Source organism: Schistocerca piceifrons, chromosome 4 (assembly GCF_021461385.2).
Source record: "Schistocerca piceifrons isolate TAMUIC-IGC-003096 chromosome 4, iqSchPice1.1, whole genome shotgun sequence".
NCBI lineage: Eukaryota > Metazoa > Arthropoda > Insecta > Orthoptera > Acrididae > Schistocerca > Schistocerca piceifrons.
In genome coordinates this window covers 132,203,057-132,228,081 of record NC_060141.1, presented here as the reverse complement: position 1 = coordinate 132,228,081, position 25,025 = coordinate 132,203,057, and the positions used below count along the sequence as shown (strand labels likewise).

General features: G+C 42.8%; 1 protein-coding gene across 1 annotated transcript in view; it reads right to left on the bottom strand.

Annotated features, from left to right (window-relative positions):
* Positions 1-25,025, bottom strand: part of LOC124795536 (BTB/POZ domain-containing protein KCTD3) — a 256,895-nt gene that overhangs the window by 165,454 nt on the left and 66,416 nt on the right. Inside the window, exon 5 of the mRNA XM_047259607.1 lies at positions 14,897-15,090. Within this exon, the coding sequence (XP_047115563.1) occupies positions 14,897-15,090 (194 nt within the window). The remainder of the gene's footprint in view (positions 1-14,896; positions 15,091-25,025) is intronic.

Here is a 25,025-nt window from a genome sequence, read left to right as displayed (position 1 = left end):
GAATTCAGAGAAATAATATTGACAGCAATTCAGAGATTTATACCAAATAAATTAACAAACGATGGAGCTGATCCTCCTTGGTACACAAAATGGGTCAGAACACTGTTGCCAAAACAACGAAACAAACATGCCAAATTTAAACAGAATCAAAATCCCCAAGATTGGTGATTTTTACATAAGCTTGAAATTTAGTGCGGACTTCAAAGCAAAATACTTATAACAGTTTCCACAACGAAACTTTGTCTCAAAACTTGGCAGAAAATCCAAAGAGATTCTGGTCATATGTGAAGTATATTAGCGGCAAGAAATAATCAATGCATTTTCTGTACGATAGCAATGGAGATACTATCGAAGACAGTGCTAACAAAGCAGAGTTATTAAACGCAGCCTTCTGAAATGCCTTCACAAAAAAAGACAAAGTAAATATTCCAGAATTCTAATCAAGAACAGCTGCCAACATGAGTAATGTAGAAGTACATATCCTCAGAGTAGTGAAGCAACTTAAATTACTTAATAAAAGTAAGTCGTCTGGTCCAAACTGTGTACCAAATAGGTATGCTTTCACAGCATGCTGATGCATTAGCTCCATACTTGACAATCATACACAATCATTCGCTCGATGAAAGTTGCACAGAAAGGTAGTAGGAGTAATCCACTTAATTACAGGCCCATATCATTAACGTCGATATGCAGCAGGATTCTGGAACATTTATTGTGTTTGAACATTATGAATTATCTCGAAGAAAACAGTCTATTGACACACAGTCAAAATGGGTTTAGAACACATCGTTCTTGTGAAACACAACTAGCTGTTTATTCGCATGAGTGTTGAGTGCTATTGATAAGGAATTTCAGATCTATTCCGAATTTTCTGGATTTCCAGAAGGCTTTTGACACTGTACCACACAAGCAGCTTATAGTGAAATTGCATGCTAATGGAATATTGTCTCAGTTATGAGACTGGATTTGTGACTTCCTGTCATAAGTCACAGTTCGTAGTAATTGACGGAAAGTCATCGGGGAAAACAGAAGTGATTTCTGGAATTCCCCAAGGTAGTGTTATAGGCCCTTTGCTGTTCCTTACCTATATAAACGATTTGGGAGACAAAATGAGATTTTCACTCTGCAGCGGAGTGTGCGCTGATATGAAACTCCCTGGCAGATTTGGGAGACAATCTGACCAGCCGTCTTTGGTTGTTCGCAGATGACGCTGTCATTTATCAACTAGTAAAGACATCAGAAGATCAAAACAAATTGGAAAATGATTTAGAAAAGATATCTGAATGGTGCAAAAATTGGTGGTTGATCCTAAATAATGAAAAGTGAGATGTCATCCACATGAGTGCTAAAAGGAATCTGTTAAACTTCGGTTACACAATAAATCATAGAAACATAAAGGACGTAAATTCAAGTAAATACCTAGGAATTACAATTACGAACAACTTAAATTGGAAGGAACACACAGAAAAAGTTGTGGGGAAGGCTAACCAAAGACTGTGTTTTATTGGCAGGACACTTAGAAAATATAACAGATCTACTAATGAGACTGCCTACACTACACTTCTCCATCCTCTTTTAGAAAACTGCTGTGCGGTGTGGGATCCTTACCAGATAGGACTGACAGAGTACACTGAAAAAGTTCAAAGAAGGGCAGCATGTTTTGTATTATCGCACAATTTTGGAGAGTGTGTCACTGAAATGATACAGGATTTGGGCTGGACATCATTAAAAGAAAGGCGTTTTTCATTGCGACGGAACCTTCTCACAAAATTCCAATTACCAAATGTCTCTTCTGAATGTGAAAATATTTTGTTGACACCAACCAACATAGGGAGAAATGATCACCACAATAAAACAAGGGAAATCAGAGCTTGTATGAAAAGATATAGGTGTTCCTTCTTTCCACACGCTATCCGAGATTGGAATAATAGAGAACTATGAAGGTGGTTTGATGAACCCTCTGCCAGGCACTTACATGTGATTTGCAGAGTATCCATGTAGATGTAGATGTAGAATGTTCTTTCATGATTCTACATCTACATCTACATTTATACTCCACAAGCCACCCAACGTTGTGTGGCGGAGGGTACTCTACGTGCCACTGTCATTACCACCCTTTTCTGTTCCAGTCGCGTATGGTTCGCGGGAAGAACGACTGTCTGAAAGCCTCCGTGCGCGCTCTAATCTCTCTAATTTTACATTCGTGATCTCCTCGGGAGGTATAGGTAGGGGGAAGCAATATATTCGATACCTCATCCAGAAACACACCCTCTCGAAACCTGGCGAGCAAGCTACACCGTGATGCAGAGCGCCTCTCTTGCAGAGTCTGCCACTTGAGTTTGCTAAACATCTCCGTAACGCTTTCACGGTTACCAAATAAGCCTGTGACGAAATGTGCCGCTCTTTTTTGGATCTTCTCTATCTCCTCCGTCAACCCGATCTGGTACGGATCCCACACTGATGAGCAATACTCAAGTATAGGTCGAACGAGTGTTTTGTAAGCCACCTCCTTTGTTGATGGACTACATTTTCTAAGGACTCTCCCAATGAATCTCAACCTGGTACCCGCCTTACCAACAATTAATTTTATATGATCATTCCACTTCAAATCGTTCCACACGCATACTCCCAGATATTTTACAGAAGTAACTGCTACCAGTGTTTGTTCCGCTATCATATAATCATACAATAAAGGATCCTTCTTTCTATGTATTTGCAATACACTACATTTGTCTATGTTAAGAGTCAGTTGCCACTTCCTGCACCAAGTGCCTATCCGCTGCAGATCTTCCTGCATTTCGCTACAGTGCGGAACTGTATCGAATACCTTCCGGAAGTCAAGGAAAATGGCATCTACCTGGAGCCTGTATCTAATATTTTCTGGGCCTCATGAAGCGAGTTGGGTCTCACACGATCGCTGTTTCCGGTATCCATGTTGATTCCTACAGAGTAGATTTTAGGTTTCCAAAAACGACATGATACTCGAGCAAAATACATGTTCTAAAATTCTACAACAGATCGACGTCAAAGATATAGGTCTATAGTTTTGCGCATCTGCTCGACGACCCTTCTTGAGGACTGGGACTCCTGTGCTCTTTTCCAATCATTTGGAACCTTCCGTTCCTCTAGAGACTTGCGGTACACGGTTGTTAGAAGGGGGGCAAGTTCTTTCGCGTACTCTGTGTAGAATCGAATTGGTATCCCGTCAGGTCCAGTGGACTTTCCTCTGTTGAGTGATTCCAGTTGCTTTTCTACTCCTTGGATACTTATTTCGATGTCAGCCATTTTTTCGTTTGTGCGAGGATTTAGAGAAGGAACTGCAGTGTGGTCTTCCTCTGTGAAACAGCTTTGGAAAAAGGTGTTTAGTATTTCAGCTTTACGCGTGTTATCCTCCGTTTCAATGCCATCATCATCCCGGAGTGTCTGGATATGCTGTTTCGAGCCACTTACTGATTTAACATAAGACCAGAACTTCCTAGGATTTTCTGTCAAGTCGGTACATAGAATTTTACTTTCAAATTCACTGAACGCTTCACACATAGCCCTCCTTACGCTAACTTTGACATCGTTTAGCTTCTGTTTGTCTGAGAGGTTTTGGCTGCATTTAAAGTTGGAGTGAAGCTCTCTTTGCTTTCGCAGTAGTTTCCTAACTTTGTTGTTGAACCACGGTGGGTTTTTCCCGTCCCTCACAGGTTTACTCGGCATGTACCTGTCTAAAACGCATTTTACGATTGCCTTAAACTTTTTCCATAAACACTCAACAATGTCAGTGTCAGAACAGAAATTTTCGTTTTGATCTGTTAGGTAGACTGAAATCTGCCTTCTATTACTCTTGCTAAACAGATAAACCTTCCTCCCTTTTTTTATATTCCTATTAACTTCCATATTCAGGGATGCTGCAACGGCCTTATGATCACTGATTTCCTGTTCTGCACTTACAGAGTCGAAAAGTTCGGGTCTGTTTGTTATCAGTAGGTCCAAGAGGTTATCTCCACGAGTCGGTTCTCTGTTTAATTGCTCGAGGTAATCTTCAGATAGTGCACTCAGTATAATGTCACTCGATGCTCTGTCCCTACCACCCATCCTAAACATCTGAGTGTCCCAGTCTATATCTGGTAAATTGAAATCTCCACCTAAGACTATAACACGCTCAGAAAATTTATGTGAAATGTATTCCAAATTTTCTCTCAGTTGTTCTGCCACTAATGCTGCTGAATCAGGAGGTCGGTAAAAGGATCCAATTATTAACCTAGCTCGGTTGTTGAGTGTAATCTCCACCCATAATAATTCACAGGAACTATCCACTTCTACTTCACTACAGGATAAACTACTATTAACAGTGACAAACACACCACCATCAGTTGCATGCAATCTATCCTTTCTAAACACCATCTGTGCCTTTGTAAAAATTTCGGCTGGATTTATCTCTGGCTTCAGCCAGCTTTCTGTACATATAACGATTTCAGCTTCGGTGCTTTCTATCAGCGTTTGAAGTCCCGGTACTTTACCAATGCAGCTTCGACAGTTTACAATTACAATACCAATTGCTGCTTGGTCCCCGCATGTCCTGACTTTGCCCCACTCCCTTTGAGGCTGTTGCTCTTTCTGTACTTGCCCAAGGCCATCTAACCTAAAAAACCGCCCAGACCACGCCACACAACCCCTGCTACCCGAGTAGCCGCTTGCTGCATGTAGTGGACTCCTGACCTATCCAGCGGAACCCGAAACCCCACCACCCTATGGCACAAGTCGAGGAATCTGCAGCCCACACGGTCGCAGAACCGTCTCAGCCTCTGATTCAGACCCTCCACTCGGCTCTGTACCAAAGGTCCGCAGTCAGTCCTGTCGACAATGCTGCAGATGGTGAGCTCTGCTTTCATCCCACTAGCGAGACTGGCAGTCTTCATCAAATCAGATAGCCGCCGGAAGCCAGAGACGATTTCCTCGGATCCATAGCGACACACATCATTGGTGCCGACATGAGCAACCACCTGCAGATGGGTGCACCCTGTACCCTTCATGGCATCCGGAAGGACCCTTTCTACATCTGGAATGACTCCCCCCGGTATGCACACGGAGTGCACATTGGTTTTCTTCCCCTCTCTTGCTGCCATATCCCTAAGGGGCCCCATTACGCGCCTGACGTTGGAACTCCCAACTACCAGTAAGCCCACCCTCTGTGACCGCCCAGATCTTGCAGACTGAGGGGCAACCTCTGGAACAGGACAAGCAGCCATCTCTGGCCGAAGATCAGTATCAGCCTGAGACAGAGCCTGAAACCGGTTCATCAGATAAACTGGAGAGGCCTTCTGTTCAGCCCTCCATAATGTCTTTCGCCCCCTGCCACACCTTCTTAAACCAAGTGCTAGCTTTGATTAAATTATGCCCTGCACAAAATTCTACAGGTGGCTTCCTCTTTCATTCCTCACCCAAATTGCATATTCACCTACTACTTTTCCTTCTCTTCCTATTCCATTCCCCAATGACTATTAAATTTTCGTCTCTCTTCACTATCTGAATAATTTCGTCTATCTAGTCATCCATTTCTTCAATCTCTTCATCATCTGCAGAGCTAGTTGGCATTTAAACTAGTGCTACTGTGGTAGGCGTGGGCTTCTTGTCTATCTTGGCTACAATAATGCATTCACTATGCTGTTCACAGTAACTTACTCGTGCCCCTATTTTTTTATTCCTTATTAAACCTAATCCTGCATTACACCTATTTAATTTTGTTTATAACTCTGTATTCACCTGACCAGAAGTCTTGTTCCTCCTGCCACCGAACTTCACTAATTCCCAATAAATCTAACTTTAACCTATCCATTTCCCTAATTAAATTTTCTAACCTATCTGTCTGATTAACGGATCTGACATTCCACGAACTGATCTGTAGAATTCCACTTTTGTTTCTCCTGATAAGGATGTGCTCCTGACTAGTCCCTGCCCAGAGATCTGATTGGGGGACTATTTTACCTCCAGAATATTTTACCCACGATGACGCAATCATCATTTAACCATACAGTAAAGCTGCATGCCCTTGGGAAAAATTATGGCTGTAGTTTCCCCTTGCTTTCAACTGTTTGCAGTACTAGCACAGCAAGGCTGTTTCGGTTAATGTTACAAGGCCAGATCAGTCAATCATCCAGGCTGCTGCCCCTCTCCAGGAACCACACGTTTGTCTGGCCTCTCAGCAGATACCCCTCCATTGTGGTTGCACCTACGGTACGGCTATATGTATCGCTGAGGCACGCGAGCCTCCCCACCAACTCATCAGGAAAGCAATTGGCTGCGAAAGAAGTACTGGTGTAGTAGTGCCCATTGCTAGCGGAGATTACATTGGCACCAATGATGAAACTGCTGTAACCGCGACAGGAACGGTCACGGGGTTGCCGCTAACGAAAATGTGGCAGGACCAAACGGGAGCGGCCCGCGAACAAACAAGACAGACGAATGTGAATGTAAGGACAAGCACAATGACAGACAACTGAGCATGACACCAAGATCAACAACAAAGTATTAACCAATTGGGTCGCAAGAGATAACCTCATGAAATCAAAACAATGTCCACGCATAAACAGGAAGTAAGCACAGGCAACGTATACACGATGTCTGTAAGCGAGATATCAACCGACTCAACGCGAATACTAGACTGCCTTGCTGAGTGAGAGGCAGCTGCCTAAATACACAACAGGGTATGTCGTTATTGGCCACTAGGACCACGTGCACCACAGTGGCGCCGTCACGTTAGACTTGGCCCAGGAGTGTGCCCAGCCACGGTTTACGGCTGCAGAGACCTCTAGTGGTCATTGAGTTCCATGCCGTCTGATGCCGCAGCACTCTGTACCAGATCTCTCCCCCCTGAAACCTGCGCGTAGGGGCAAAAACGCACCGGACTGTGCCGCGATGGTCAGCAGGTGGGAGAAGACCCGGGCTCGGCAACTGCTGTTGTTGGAGAGGAAGGAATGCTCGATGTGTCCATGATGGCTGACCAAGAGGCCAGGGCATCGGAGGGTGCCTCTGATCGACCTAGGGGTGGGGAGCGCTGGCGGCAGGCTCGCGGGGAGGCAGCAATCGAGGGCAGTGGTAGTGACTCGAGGACCATGTCTGTACCCGAAGAAGGTAGTGTAGGAGGAAGCGGCGGCGGGAGTCCCTTGGGGTTGCATGGGCAGAGCTGGTTATGATGGTGGCACTCGAACCCTTTCAACATCTACACTGACGTCACACGCCGCCCATGGGCCGCGATGACCATAGTGGGAGTCAAACCCGCCTTGCTCCCATACACACGGGCTCACGTGGCCACCCCGGGGGTGTAACGCTGAGAGGGCCGGGAACAGGGGTGGGAGGATGACAGCATCAGCAGATGGGGGAAGGTCCTCGGCTGTTGCCCATGGAGGAGCTCTGCCAGACTATGTCCATCAATTGGGAGGGGGGGTGCGATATGTGCTCAAGAACAGGGTGAGGGCCAAAGTGGTTGGAGATGTTTCAACCACCTTTGACAATTGTTGCTTAAATGTGCGGACAAGCCTCTCCACTGTGCCATTGGAGGAAGGGTGGAAAGGCGGCTACGGATATGTTTGATACTGTTGGCCTGACAGAAGTCTTGGAAGGAGGATGCCGTGAATTAGGGGCCATTTTCAGAGACCAATGTGTGAGGCAGGCCCTCAATGGCGAGAGCCTGAGCCAGGGCCGTGAATGTGGCCTCTGTGGTGGTGGATTCCATGCGGATGACATATGGGTATTTGGAGTAGGCATCAACGATAAGTAACCACATGGACCCCAGAAACGGGCCCGCAGAAGCGAGATGGATGCGATCCTAGGGCCGTCGAGGCACAGGCCAGGGTGTTAATGACTGAGGGGTACTTGCTTGGCGACGCGCACACACAGTGCACCCACGGACCAGATGGTCAATATCGCCATCAATGCTGGCCCAATACACGTGTCGGTGAGCCAAAAGTTTCATGTGGGATATACCCCAGTGCCCAGGGTGTAACGAACTGAGCATGTGATGTCGAAAATCCAAAGGTACAACCACCCAATGGGCATCCGACTCTGTGGCCAACAGAAGGACATCGATGACCAAGGGGAGCCTGTGGGACAGGTGGCGCCAGGGGCAGAAGTCGGTCCGCATCTGACAAGTAATGTAGGAGGGCCAACCGTGGGCCATGTAGCGGAGAACCTGCCCCAAGATAGGGTCTCGCCATGTAGCCATGGCAATGTGAGCAGTCATAAGAGGCAGACTGTCCAGCGCCTCCCAGTGGGCAGAATCAAATGTGAAAGCAGAGGACCTCCTGTTGGTCAAACGCACAATCGGGAGCTGCTGGGGGATGTGACAAAGCTTCCGCATTAGCATGGTGGGCGGTGGGCTTATACTAGATGGTGTAAGTGTAATACTGTAAAAATAACATCCAGTGCTGGAGACATTGAGCCACCCTCTCTACAAGGTGAGAGTGGGGCCCAAAAAGCATAAACAAGGGTTTATGGCTCATCAGGAGGGTGAACTTTGTACCAAAGAGATAGATGTGAAATTTTTGGATGGTGAACACAATCGCCAGGGCCTCCTTTTCAATCTGGGAGTAGTTCCGTTGTACTGGGGTTAACGTCTTAGATGCATAAGCAATGGGCTGTTCTTAGATGCTTAAGCAATGGGCTGTTCTGAGCCATCGGTATTCCGATGTGCGAGGACTGCCCCAATGCCGCATGCCAACATATCAGCCACCACAACCAAGGGGCATGTAAAATCACATCGACGGCTGAGACCCTGCAAGTCCATAACCTAGGAATGACATGATTCACCAGGCTGTTTATGGCACTGGTGGAACTCCAGCTGAAAGGCGATCACATGGTAGTGCTCTGAATAATAGTTTGTAAGCAAAAGGCTATCTCCTGGAACAAGAGAGCCACAAGATAGGAAAAGGGTGCCAACTTGCAGAGAAGAAAGAATGTGTCTGGGGAGGCCCACGACATAAACAATGACTGCTGCAAGGGGTCATCCATGACTTGAAAACCTGTGAAATGTTGTTCCAGCCAATGTAAGTATGTTTCCCAGCCTTCTTAAGTGTCATTAAATGGTAGGAATGACGATGGACGTGGGAAAGCATTGGACACCCAAGGACTCAGAAACTGTTGTGGTAATGCGTCCCGGGCATTGACTTTGTCCATTAGCAACCACATTGACTTTTGTGAGATGTCTAACTGGAGCTGCTGCTGCTGCTGTATGAGCTGCTGCTGTTATTGTTCCAGAAGACAGACCAACTTAGCCTCCATGCTAACAACTACTACCGTTTACCTCTTCGCCAAAATGTTGTAACCATGACAGGAATGATCGCGGGGTTGCCACTAACGAAACGAAAGAGGTTAAGGCCCACCAGTGAGTTAAGGCTCACCAGCCACTTGACCATCTTCTTCGTCTGTGAGAATGCACAAACAAGGCCCGAACTCTTATGGGAATCGGCAATGCACTGCGAGTAATGAGTATAATGGGCGGGGCCACTACGAATGTAGTGCGGGACAATACGTTGAGAATGTGGGTTTCGCGGGAGGCATGCCAGAGATAAATCCCTGCAGTCGCACTATCCTCTGTGTCCTTGGGGGCTCAGATGGATAGAGCGTCTGCCTTGTAAGCAGGAGATCCCAGGTTTGAGTTCCGGTCAGGGCACACATTTCATCTGTCCCCGTTGACGTATGTCAATGCCTGTAAGCAGCTATGGGTGTTCATTTCATTGTAATTGTTTCATTCATTGAAAGTCAAATTAAAAAGCTAACAAAAAAATATTGGTTTTAGGAGCATTTTCCCCCAGTTCCTCCGAAAAGCGGCCTTAGACACTATCCAGGACGGCGAAATGTGGTCGCAAAATAAATTTTTATCTATTGGAATATCTGCGTTTTAATTAATTTAAAACATAGATCAAACTGCAACATGTGTTTTCCCATCCATAAACACACAAATATACAAAAACAAAGAATGACTCTTAATGACGCTTTGCTGCCCGAGAGAGCGTTTGTGATGGCTTTTCAGAAAGTGGCAAAAAATAACGCACCTGAAACTTTTTCTTATGTCTGCGTGACACGATTTAATGCAACCCAAATATAAAAATTAACCGAAAAGAAATGTTCCTTGTTGCTGACAATCTGATATTCGATAACTTGCACATTGCTAAGTGACATATCAGATTATAAAATTTAGTTTTATCTATCACCTTTATAGATTATAAAGAGTCATACAATTGGAAACACTTACTTCACTGTACAGCTGCTTGAAATTTTCTTTCAGTTCTTCAGGCTTTGACTGGCATTCTTCTTGCAACAAATTTTTGAGCTGATATTTGTGACAGGTATTAAAGTGTCGTTCAAACGAGTACTCTTTTAAATACATGAGGTTCCGATGTCATACTAAACATTTGGCATGATTTTCGACAGCAGTACAAAGGAAATTAATTTCCCACTCAGGTTTACATAGTGCGGACACGCCGCTCTTCTTTCTTTTTGTCTGCTGCTGTTGACCATCCATCTCGATCCACTGTAGCCTTACGTCTGTTGCCTAACGGCTTTGTGTCGCTTTTGACTGCTGCTGGCATGTACAGGGGCATGGCGAGGTGCGGTGGGCGGTCCGCACGGCCAGCTGAGCGACACGGCTCAGCCACTGCGACAACATACGAATTCGCCCGGGGCGCTGGCCGCAAGTGACCGCGGGCACTGGTGCCCCAGGGGCACAGTCTGGACGAGCCTGCCTTAAGCCCATCTCAGAACCTCTCCCCGGAGTCCATCTCTGCTCATCCCTACCAATCCCCACACACCTACCTTCTACATGCTTCCTCAAGTCCCTAAACCTAATCACAGAATTTGGTTATCAGCTCAACAGCATTCCCACATAAGAAAATTTATCTAGAAAGATAGTACTCACTGGATGGAAAAACAGTCAACCAACTAGATCAATAGATGACATAGCCCTCCGAGGAATGGAGTATGGGACTGGCCATCTCTAGGGACAGGCAAAACTAGACCTACAACAGTTCAGGTTTGACGTGGTAAAAGTAAAAAGTGAGGAAAAATGTAAAGAATTTGAGATAGAAATAAATAACAATTTTGAAATGCAGATGGCGAAGAAGACACACAGAAAGTGTGCCACACTGTGAAGACAGCCATAACAGATGCTGTGAGTAAAGTGCTGGGTAGAAAAAAAAAAAAAAAAAAAAAAAAAAAAAAAAAACAGGGAAAAATAAGATGGTTTAAAGAGAAATGTGAAGATGTAGTTAAGGAAGAAAGCACATGAGTTGTGGCTACAGGATGCAGATAATAAAATACTGATGGAAACATACCCAGAAGTGCACACAGAAACATCAAGAGTACTGAGAAGTGAAAAGAGAAAAAATACCTAACAAAAATTCTTCAAAATGTGGAACTGAATTGCTAAAACCTGGGCAGTAGGAGAGTCTTTCAACATATGATACGACAAGAAATGGGTTCAGTACATAAAGTTGTGCATCAATAACAAAAATGGAAACAAGATTATGGATAGTGAATCAGTCTTAGAGCAATGGAAACAATATTTCAGCTACCTATTCAACAGCCCTAACTCAGTGTTATGTTTCAGTGAAAATGGATAAGAAAGAAATGAGACAGAGATTGACATTGTGGTGGAGGACATAGTGAAAGCCACACGGAAGATGAAAAGAAATAAAGTGCCAGGAGAGGATATAGTCTAAGCAGAAATGTTGAAGTACGGAGGAAGCGGACTACAGATAAAGCTGTGTAATGTCTTTCAGCTCATTTGGAAGACCAAGGCATTATTGGACATTTGGAAGAGAGCAGTCATTTGTCCAGTATAGAAGAAAGGACAGAAGGTGAATTGCTCTAACTCCCAAGGAATCAGTTTACTTAACATGACACACAAATTCCTTTCTACAATTATTTTAGAAAATCTGAAACCATTTGCAGAAAATATCATGTGAGAATATCAGACTGGATTCCTTACAAACTATTCAACTACTAACAATATGTTTGCTCTTAGGTAAATTATTGAGAAATATTGAGAAAGAGATAGAGAAGTCCAAGTATTGTTCATAGATTTTCAAAGAACTTATGACAGTATTCATCGTGATAGCCTCTACAATACCCTAAAATGACTACAATATGTGTGGGTCAGACAGAACTGGAGGGGCATATTCACAACCTTTCCCCATAAGAACTTGATTAAGACAAAGAGATGCACCATCTATTTAACCTCACCCTGGAAAGAGTTATAAAGAGCAAAGTTGAAGGGTGTAATGGGCTGTGAATGGAAGGTGGCAGTATCAATTTTTTGCTTATGCAGATGACATGGTGTTAGTGGGCGAGAGCCAACAAGATCTTGGGGAGATGTATAAAAAGCTCACTACAGAAGCATGTAAAGCACGACTGAATAGTCAATTAAAAAAAAAAAAAAAAAAAAGAAGAAGAAGAAAAAGAACAAGAACATCAGCAAGTGTGCAGAACTAAATATGGACAAGTTCAAGTCTCTTGACAGTACAAGTACTGGGAAGTTGGTATAATCATTGTAATAAAATACCTTTAGTTGTACAGGTGTCTATATGTCCTAAGAGATAAACTGAAGTCTGCAAAAATCGAGATCTACAATGCTAATGTACAGTTCAGAAAGCTGTAAACTAACTAAAAGGAAGACGCAAAAACTTCTAACATTTGAACGAGAGATGATGAGAAGAATCTGGGGCCTGGCAAGAGACAGAGTTACTTGAGGACAAAGCAAGAATAACTAAATAAATAAGATTATTAACCAGCCCAACATTTTACAATATCAAAAGAGTAGACAAATCCAATCAAAAGGTCACATAACCCATATGCTAGAGACCCAACTAACTATGCAAACTTTCATTGCCCACATTACAACAAAAGACCCCTGCGTAGATCATAAGACAGATGGGAAGACAATGTAAAGAAAGATGCAGAAGCTCTGAATGTAGTCAATTGGGCAAAAACAGCAACAGAAATAATACACTGGAGACTGATTGTAGATGCAGTGCATGCTCTACAGAGCCCGTGACCACAGGATAGGTAACTAATAAATAAGTAACTAAGTAAGTATGTAAATAATGACTTTTAAAACAAAACATACACTGAATTAATAAAAGTCATGGGATAGCGATATGCGCGTATATGGGTGGTGGTAGTATTGCATACACAAGGTACAAAAGGACAGTGTATTGGCAGAGCTGTCAACTGTACTCAGGTGAAAACGCTTCCGACAATATTATGGCCACTCGATGGGAATTAACAGACTTTAAACATGGAATGATAGTTGGAGCTAAACACATGGGACATTCTACTTTGGAAATTGTAAGGGAATTCAGTGTTCCACAATTCACAGTGTCAAGAATGCACTGAGAATATCACATCCCAGGCATAACCTCCCACCACAGACAACGCAGTGGCCAACAGCCTTCACTTAATGACCGAGAGCATCGGCATTTGTGTAGAGCTGTCAGTGCTAACAGACAAGCAACACTGCATCAAATAATCACAGAAATCAATGTGGAATGTTTGGCGAGCATATCCATTAGGATGGTGTGGAAAAATTGGGATTTCATGGGCTACAGTACCAGATGATTGACATAAGTGTCTTTGTTTACAGCACGACTTCACTGCAGTGCCTCTCCTGGGCTTGTGACCACTTCGGTTGAACCCTAGACAACTGGAAAACTGTGGTCTGGTCATATGAGACCTGATTTCAGTTGGTAAGAGCTCACGGTAGGATTCAAGTGTAGTGCAGACCGCATGAGGCCATAGAGCCAAGTTCTCAACAGGGCAATGTGCAAGCTGGTGGTGGCTCATAATGGTGTGGGCTGTGTTACATGGAATGAATTTTGGATGCTGGGCTACTTGGGAGACGATTTGCAGCCATTCATGAACATCATGTTCCCAAATAACAATAAAATTTTTATGGATGACAATGTGCCATGTCACCAGGCCACAATTATTCATGACTGGTTTGAAGAATACTCTGGACAGTTTGAGTGAATGATTTGGCCACCCAGATCACCTGACATGAATACCAACAAACATTTATGGGACATAATCAAGAGGTCAGTTTGTGCACAAAATCCTGCACCGGCAACACTTCCACAATTATGGATCGCTATAGAGGTAGCGTGGCCCAATATTTCTGCAGGTGACTTTCCACGACTTGTTGAATCCATGCCAAATCGAGCTGTTACACTGCACTGAGGGCAATAGGAGATCTGACACAATATTAGGATGTATCCCATGACTTTTGTCACCTCCGTGTACATTTTACTACACCTGTGAAAGTGCATCTACAGACATACTCCACAAGCGATTGTATATGCAAATTGTATGTTAGCAGCAGTAGAATTGTTCTGCAATCAGCATCAAATGCTGGTTCTGTAAATTTTCTCAATAGTGCTCCTCGAAAACAATGTGTACTTCCCTCCAGCGACTCCATCTGAGCTCCCGAAGCATGTCTGTAATACTTGCATGTTGGTTGAACATATTGATGGTAAATCTAGCATCATGCCTCTGAATTTTTTCAATGTCTTCCTTTAATTTGACCTGGTGTGGATCCCAAACACTTGAACAGGACTCAACAAATGGGTTACACCAGTATCCCATACGGGTCTCCTTTACAGTAACTAAATGAACTTCACTATACATAAATGAAAATGTTAGTCCATCAAATGGAAAAGTCTGTCATTTATATTCAGTCTACTGATTATCTGCCACATAATTAAATTAATGTGTGTGTATTTTTTCTGTATACCTTTATATAAGACATAAATGTCAGAATTGTGAAGTGGCACTGCCTAATTCGACAGAGCTGCTAGAATGGAGCACAGCATTTATTTGCATTAATAAACAAGAAGTATCTGGGTGACATGCAACTTACCAATGTTAGTTCTAGTTCCATCTTCTGAGACTCCCCAAAGACGAACTTGGCTGCCGTAGGAAATAGCTACCATTTTTGAAGAAGATTCACCACTACCACTCTGATTCATTTTTGCATTAATGGCTATGCGTTCAATACAACTCTCAATATGAGGGCTGGTAAAAGCATGCTGCCACCCACTTGAGTCCTTCAACCTGAAGAAATGGAAAGTTATTATCTTTTAAATGCTAAAAATAACAGAGAAACTAAAAATTCTGAGTAAATCTGTAGGAGAAGATTCATGTTGAACATATTTGAAATACATTTAATTTACCTGAGATATTTATTTAAATCAATACAAATTTACTCTAACTGGCACAGTTTTGAGCAAATAAAAACAACAGTTTTTCAAATTTACACAGAAGGCATTCAGTTAGTCACTCAAGGTAAAAATCTGCTATTGGATAAGTCAACTTTGTGGGCAACAGTTACCAGACACACACGGTAAAAAATGTGAAATATCAGAGATAAATAAATTATAATTCACATCTGCAGGAAATGACTGATTAAAATAAATACATGCTCCTTATGCAAACTGACAGTCAGATGTAGATGACAGAAGAAACGTAAGCATCTGGCATCAGGTTTTTTCCCCAACTAACAACAAAAGAAAAAGAGGCAGAAAAAAAGAGTAGACAGAAAAGCCCAGATTTTGCAGGAAGTTAGTTGCAACTTCGACATTATTTGCAACTTGGAAATTATTTGCAACTTGGAAGTTATTTGCAACTCTGGGACAATGGACAAAAATTATGGGTTTAAAGGGACCAAACATCTTGGTCGCAAGCACCTTGTTTCACTGGAAATCCAAATAAATTGATATGAAATGAGGAAATGGTTAGCTCCACAGTCTGTGAGCCTGTCATCCTGGTTGAAATGGATACCGATGCAGGATAGTAATTGGCTGCTGCTGGTGCTCACCATGCCAGGTATCTGTGGTACGAAGGGCACACTTCGCTCCTGTCTCATTCCAACAACACTGAAGGATACACCAAGAATGGTCATCATAATCAGTATGACTAAAATGGAGTGAGAAAATGATGACTGTACAGATTATGGAGCTAATTAGCTTCAACAGTTAGATAAATAAAATATGTAAACAAAAATTTATGCATACCAGTACAGAGGGAGAAAGGGGCTTAAGGCTACTCGGAGCATACACCACTGTGAGAACTACACTCCTAACATCCACCCCTGACAACGAACATTAAGGTGCAATAAATATTGCTACAAAATCTGCTTTCCTTCAGGATACATATGAATCTGTTATCTGTTATCCATCATCCACCAGTATCTGGAGTAGGTAGGTAGACAGGTTGATGGCTTGTCTCAGATCAGCCAGCAGGACACACACTGTGAAGATATGGGCTGTCATGAGGTAACTAACAAAGATGCAATGGGGAGTGAGGGGTGGGGGTAGGGTGGGGGGGTGGGAGGGGAGGGAAGTCCTCTTCTACATCTACATCTACATCTAAATGATTACTCTGAAATTCACATTTAAGTGGTTGGCAGAGGGTTCATCGAACCACAATCATACTATCTCTCTAACATTCCACTCACGAACAGCGCGCAGGAAAAACGAACACCTAAACCTTTCTGTTCAAGCTCTGATTTCTGATCATTCCTACCTATGTAGGTTGGGCTCAACAAAATATTTTCGCATTTGGAAGAGAAAGTTGGTGACTGAAATTTCGTAAATAGATCTCGCCGCGACGAAAAACGTCTTTGCTTTAATGATTTCCAACCCAACTCGCGTATCATATCTGCCACACTCACTCCCCTATTACATGATAATACAAAACAAGCTGCCCTTTTTTGCACCCTTTCGATGTCCTCCGTCAATCCCACCTGGTAAGGATCCCACACCGCGCAGCAATATTCTAACAGAGGACGAACGAGTGTAGTGTAAGCTGTCTCTTTAGTGGACTTGTTGCATCTTCTAAGTGTCCTGCCAATGAAATGCAACCTTTGGCTCGCCTTCCCTACAATATTATCTATGTGGTGTTTCCGACTGAAGTTGTTCGTAATTTTAACACCCAGGTACTTAGTTGAATTGACAGCCTTGAGAATTGTACTATTTATCGAGTAATCAAATTCCAACGGATTTCTTCTGGAACTCATGTGGATCACCTCACACTTTTTGTTATTTAGCGTCAACTGCCACATGCCACACCATACAGCAATCTTTTCTAAATCGCTTTGCAACTGATACTGGTCTTCGGATGACCTTACTAGACGGTAAATTACAGCATCATCTGCGAACAACCTAAGAGAACTGCTCAGATTGTCACCCAGGTCATTTATATAGATCAGGAACAGCAGAGGCCCCAGGGCACTTCCCTGAGGAACACCTGATATCACTTCAGTTTTACTCGATGATTTGCCGTCTATTACTACGAACTGCGACCTTCCTGACAGGAAATCACGAATCCAGTCGCACAACTGAGACGATACCCCAAAGGCCCGCAGCTTGATTAGAAGTCGCTTGTGAGGAACGGTGTCAAAAGCTTTCCGGAAATCTAGAAACACAGAATCAACTTGAGATCCCCTGTCGATAGCGGCCATTACTTCGTGCAAATAAAGAGCTAGCTGCGTTGCAGAAGAACGATGTTTTCTAAAACCATGCTGATTGCGTATCAATAGATCGTTCCTTCTAGGTGATTCATAATGTTTGAATACAGTATATGCTCCAAAAACCTACTGCAAACCGACGTCAATGATATAGGTCTGTAGATCGATGGATTACTCCTACTACCCTTCTTAAACACTGGTGCGACCTGCGCAATTTTCCAATCTGTAGGTACAGATCTATCGGTGAGCGAGCGGTTGTATATGATTGCTAAGTAGGGAGCTATTGTATCAACGTAATCTGAAAGGAACCTAATCGGTATACAATCTGGACCTGAAGACTTGCCCGTATCAAGTGATCTGAGTTGCTTCGCAACCCCTAAGGTATCTACTTCTAAGAAACTCATGCTAGCAGGTGTTCGTGTTTCAAATTCTGGAATATTCCATTCGTCTTCCCTGGTGAAGGAATTTCGGAAAACTGCGTTCAATAACTCCACTTTAGCGGCACAGTCGTCGGTAACAATACCATCGGCACTGCGCAGCGAAGGTATTGACTGCGTCTTGCCGCTTGCGTACTTTACATACGACCAGAATTTCTTCGGATTTTCTACCAAATTTCGAGACAATGTTTCATTGTGGAATCTATTAAAGGCATCTCGCATTGAAGTCCGTGTAAAATTTCGTGTGTCTGTAAATTTTAGCCAATCTTCGGGATTGCACGTTCTTCTGAACTTCGCATGCTTTTTCCGTTGCCTCTGCAACAGCATTCGGACCTGTTTTGTGAACCATGGGGGATCAGTTCCATCTCTTACCAATTTATGAGGTATGAATCTCTCAATTGCTGTTGCTTCTATATCTTTGAATTTGAGCCACATCTTGTCTACATTTGCATATTCAGTTCGGAAGGAATGGAGATTGTCTCTTAGGAAGGCTTCTAGTGACACTTTATCCGCTTTTTTAAATAAAATTATTTTGCATTTGTTTCTGGTGGATTTGGAAGAAACGATATTGAGCCTAGCTACAATGACCTTGTGATCACTAATCCCTGTATCAGTCATGATGCTCTCTATTAGCTCTGGATTGTTTGTGGCTAAGAGGTCAAGTGTGTTTTCGCAACCATTTACAATTCGCGTGGGTTAGTGGACTAACTGCTCGAAATAATTTTTGGAGAAAGCATTTAGGACAATCTCGGAAGATGTTTTCTGCCTACCACCGGTTTTGAACAAGTATTTTTGCCAACATATCGAGGGAAGGTTGAAGTCCCCACCAGCTATAACCATATGAGTGGGGTATTTATTTGTTACGAGACTTTAATTTTCTCTGAACTGTTCAGCAACTGTATCATCGGAGTCTGGGAGTCGGTAGAAGGAGCCAATTATTAACTTAGTTCGGCTGTTAAGTATAACCTCCACCCATACCAATTCGCACGGAGTATCTACTTCGACTTCACTACAAGATAAACCACTACTGACAGACACGAACACTCCACCACCAATTCTGCCTAATCTATATTTCCTGAACACCATCTGAGACTTCGTAAAAATTTCTGCAGAACTTATTTCTGGCTTTAGCCAGCTTTCTGTACCTATAGCGATTTCAGCTTCTGCGCTTTCTATTAGCGCTTGAAGCTCAGGGACTTTCCCAGCACAACTACAACAATTTACAACTACAATTCCGACTGTTCCTTGATCCAAGCATGTCCTGTATTTGCCATGCACCCTTTGAGATTGCAGCCCACCCCGTACTTTCCCGAGGCCTTCTAACCTAAAAAACCGCCCAGTCCACACCATACAGCCTCCGCTACCCGTGTAGCCGCCAGCTGAGTGTAGTGAACTCCTGACCTATTCAGTGGAACCCGAAACTCCACCACCCTATGGCGCAAGTCAAGGAATCTGCAGCCAACACAGTCGCAAAACCGTCTGAGCTTCTGATTCAGACCCTCCACCCGGCTCTGCACCAAAGGTCCGCAGTTGGTTCTGTCAACGAAGCTGCAGATGGTGAGCTCCGCCTTCATCTCATAAAGAAGGCCGGCTGCCTTTACCAAATCGGATAGCCGCTGGAATCCAGAGACAATTTCCTCAGATCCAAAGCAACACACGTCATTAGTGCCGACATGTGCCACCACCTGCAGCTGGCTGCACCCTGTGCTCTTCATGGCATCCGGAAGAACCCTTTCCACATCAGGACTGACTCCACCCGGAATGCACACGGAGTGCACACTGGATTTCTTCCCCTCCTTAGCCGCCATATCCCTAAGGGGCCCCATTATGCGCCTAACATTGGAGCTCCCAACTACCAATAACCCCACCCTCTGCGATTGCCCGGACCTTGAAGGCTGAGAATGTAAAGGGAACTTGTGGGTAACTCTGATGTGGCTGAAACATAATCAGCACAGTCTGATGGTATATTTCCAAGAAGCTTTGAAAGAAGTATGCCACATCTTAGTGGTCCTCTAGATTGCCCTCAGCATATCGAAGGTTGCTGTATCCTGCCATTCCATAGCCCAGAGTTTCAAAATTTGGTGGCCCAGTAGTAATCATAAATCTGTGCATGGTACTCCAAGTCAAGTTTGTCTCATGATTGCTTCTGTAACTGATTTGTCAGCAATTTAATTTCCCTTAATGCCCACATGGCTAAGTGTCAGTTAGGGCATACCTGGAGCTTGGATGTTACCAATCAAAATGTTTCCGTGATGGCAATATTGACCTACTCATTTGGAGTAGTGAAATGGAGTAACACAGACCTAGAAGCACTCAATACACTTACACGATCACAATCCCACAAATATAGAATACATCACATACATTCAGCAACTGAAAGATTCACATTAAGCAGAAAGGCAGGAGGAAGGGGATTTATCGACATAAAAAACCTACATTATGGACCAATTATATATAAAAACAAAGATGAGGTGACTTACCGAACAAAAGCGCTGGCAGGTCGATAGACACACAAACAAACACAAACATACACACAAAATTCAAGCTTTCGCAACAAACTGTTGCCTCATCAGGAAAGAGGGAAGGAGAGGGGAAGACGAAAGGAAGTGGGTTTTAAAGGAGAGGGTAAGGAGTCATTCCAATCCCGGGAGCGGAAAGACTTACCTTAGGGGGAAAAAAGGACAGGTATACACTCGCACACACGCACATATCCATCCACACATACAGACACAAGCAGACAAATAAATATGTCTGCTTGTGTCTGTATGTGTGGATGGATATGTGCGTGTGTGCGAGTGTATACCTGTCCTTTTTTCCCCCTAAGGTAAGTCTTTCCGCTCCCGGGATTGGAATGACTCCTTACCCTCTCCTTTAAAACCCACTTCCTTTCGTCTTCCCCTCTCCTTCCCTTTTTCCTGATGAGGCAACAGTTTGTTGCGAAAGCTTGAATTTTGTGTGTATGTTTGTGTTTGTTTGTGTGTCTATCGACCTGCCAGCGCTTTTGTTCGGTAAGTCACCTCATCTTTGTTTTTATATATAATTTTTCCCACGTGGAATGTTTCCTTCCATTATACTGACTACATTATGGACAGGTAGACAATTTAAGAAAATTCTTTATAGAACGAGCAGAAACTAGCAAAATACACAAAGTAGTCACTCATATAAATACATCGGCTACACAATTGCAATTTCATAACCACTTCTACAACCCTTTAGATCACATAACATCAACAGATGCGAAGAAAGTAAATTGGAAAAAGAAAACACTACATGGCAAGCACCCGTATCATCTAACACAGCCACACATCGATCAAGACGCATCCAACAAATGGCTAAGAAAAGGCAATATATACAGTGAGACGGAAGGATTCATGATTGCAATACAGGATCAAACAATAAACACCAGACATTACAGCAAGCATATTATTAAAGATCCCAATACCACAACAGATAAATGCAGACTTTGCAAACAACAAATAGAAACAGTAGATCACATCACAAGCGGATGTACAATACTAGCAAATACAGAATACATCAGAAGACATGACAATGTAGAAAAAATAATACATCAACAACTTGCCATACAACATAAACTAATAAAACAACATGTTCCCACATACAAGTATGCACCACAAAATGTACTGGAGAATGATGAATACAAATTATACTGGAACAGAACCATTTTAACAGATAAAACAACAACACATAACAAACCTGACATCCTACTCACCAATAAAAAGAAGAAATTAACACAACTAATTGAAATATCCATACCCAATACAACAAATACACAGAAGAAAACAGGAGAAAAAATTGAAAAATACATCCAACTGGCTGAGGAAGTCAAGGACATGTGGCATCAGGATAAAGTTAACATTATACCAATTATACTATCAACTACAGGAGTCATACCACACAGTACATCAATGCAATACAGCTACATCCAAACGTATATATACAACTACAGAAATCTGTAATTACTGATACATGTTCAATTACCCGAAAGTTCCTAAATGCAATGTAACATATACCACACAGTTAAAAGGAAGTCACGCTTGATCAAGGTCCATGTCACTTTCCATTTTTAACCAGACATAATGTCTGAGAAAGGAAATAAATTATAATACCCATGGAAATCTTACCCATCAACAATTGACTTATGACAACGTGCATCCATAGCACTAACAAAAAGTACACCCTTATCAATGTGCATGCCCCCATCAACATCACCAATAAGAACAACACCGAAACCGTCGAAAAATCCTGGAACCAACTTGAAAAGACGATGACTAAAATTCATCAAGATGACATGAAAATCTTGACGGGAGACTTGAATGCTCAACTTGGCAAAGAAAATATCTATCAAAAAATTATTGGCAAGAATTCTGCACACCAAAACACAAACACGAACGGCATGTGGCTGGTTGATGTCTGCCAAAAATTTGACCTCAAGGTTATGTCTACCCACTTCAGAAAACCCGCACACAAACAGAAAACATGGCGATCACCAATCCAACAACTTGATGAATACCAGATCGATCACGTAGGCATCTCCCACACCCACTACAGAACCATCCACGATGTCCAAGTCCGATAGGGTACAAACATCAATTCACACCTCTATCTTACACAAATCAAAGTAAAACTTTCCCCGAAGAGAGTTCACCTCAAAAATGGCCACATCCAAAAGTTTGATGTATCAAAAATTCAAGAAACAAAAATCGCAGAAGAATGGGAGAAAGAACTCGTGAATAATTGGACTGACTTTCACAACAAAATAATAAGAAAAGGCAAAGAAGTGATCCCACGGCTAAAGAAGGTAAAACACCCCCATTGGAATACTGACTGTGATCAAGCCATCATTAACTGCCGACTCATCACAAATCACCAAAAACTACAGCACTTCCTCAACACCCAAAAGCAGACAAACAGAACAGCACTTCCTCAACACCCACAGCAGACAAACAGAACCATCAGGAGAACAAAACGCAACTACATCACTGAACAACTCAAATCAATAGAGGATAACTTCAGGAACTTCAACAGCAGGACTCTTGTGATCAAAATTAAAGGTTACTTGCCGCAAAATCTGACTTTCAGGAAACGAGATGGAAAACTTGCACTTACCAACCAAGAAAACTGTGAAGAACTGGCACGGTACTTTTCCGACCTCCTCAACTGCCCCAAACCACACGAATGTTTCAACACCCAGTCCCAGAGCAAACAAAACCCGATGCAGAACCACCAACATAAGAAGAAATCCATCACCACATCAAGAAACTGAAAAATGGAAAGGCATCAGGCGAAGATGGAATCATCACAGAATTACTGGAAAATCTGGGGCCATGATCACTTCAGGAAATCACACAGATCATCCAAGAAATATGCCAAAGTGAAAAACTGCCAGACGACTGGAAATGTGCACTCATCCACCCACTCCACAAAAAAGGAAACAAAACCGATGTAAATAACTACAGAGGAATTTCCCTCCTCCCTGTCCACCTTCCTACAATGCGCACAAGAACAGCTCAAACCCCTAATTAGTGAATACCAGACACGGTTTAGACAACATGCACTGAACAAATTTTCAACCTGAAATCCACATTAAAATTTCGAGCCACACAAAATCTCCCAACCATCTGCATATTCATTGATTTCAAGAAAGCCTACAAACCCATCGATCGACAATCCCTCTTTAATATACTCGAAGAAAGCAATCTTGACCCGAAAACACGACGACTCATCCAACAAACCCAAACTGACACAACTTCCAAAGTCAAGTTCAGCGAGGAAATCTCCCAACCTTTCCTCATCAAAACCGGCGTCCGACAGGGTGACGGACTCTCTCCACTACTCTTCAACATCATTCTCGACAAGGTCATCAAAGAACGGTAAAAGGAAATGAAAACAAAACAGCTGGAGACTCGTCCTGCTAGGAAAAAAGTGGGATAACATCAATGTCACATGTTTAGCCTTCATTGACATTCTTGTGATCCTCTCGGAGGATCAACAAACAGCAATTTGTCAGATCGAAGTACTCAAAGAATGTGCTGAAAAAGTTGGGCTCCAAATCTCTTTCATAAAAATTGAATTTATATCCACAAAACAAGTAAAAACAGGAAATTTGACCACAGAACACGGCACAACAAACAGAGTCAATCACTTTAAATACTTGGGGTGAAATCATCGAACCCACAGGAACAGAAAGATTAGCCCAAAAAGCACGTGAAGTCAAAATGTGAAAAGCACATGGGAAAATTGGGAACATCTACAACAAAAGGTGCAGGAACATCAAGACAAAAATTCGACACTATGCAACTAGTCATCAAACCCAAAACACTGTATGCAAGTGAGACCCTAAACCTCAATTAGAAAAGGGATCTTGACAACATCAAAAAAGTTGAAAGGAAAATCATTCGGAAAATCCTGAGTCTAAAGGTCACAGATGAAGGATCAGCTACATTCAAACACGACAACAGAAAAATACTCCAACACTGAAACAGACTTCCGCAAATGGCGACTGAAGTTCTATGGACACATCACGAGACTGGATGACAACAGACTAACAAGGAAAATTCTATGTACTCACAGAAACTAAAAACGACAACAGTCTGGATCAAACAAGTTCAAACTGATCTCAAAAAGGCCAACATCGCATCTGCAGACATTGCAGATCAAAAAATATTCAGACAGAAGATCCCCTGCTGGGAAGTTGCACCAGAAGGAAAACCCAGAAGATCTAAATAGAAAAGGACGGAAGAACATCAAGCTAAACATAGCAAGAGAATGAAACAATTCTGGAAGGACAAAAAAAATAGCAACCACAGATCATAGCTCACTTTGTGTGATCCTCTATGGGTCTAAACAATTTAAATAAATAAATACATACATACATAATACCCAACCACCATTGGGAGGGAAATTCTCCTTCTAGCCAAATACAATTGAAAAACCAGAGGAAGTGTTTTAAGCTGTCATTGCTAATGTGTTTCAGCATTTGAATGTGGATTTTACAAGTCCTAGGGCTGTGTTTTGTCATTCCGCTGGAGTGCTCCAGAACTTCTGTTTTACATGAAGCACCGTAT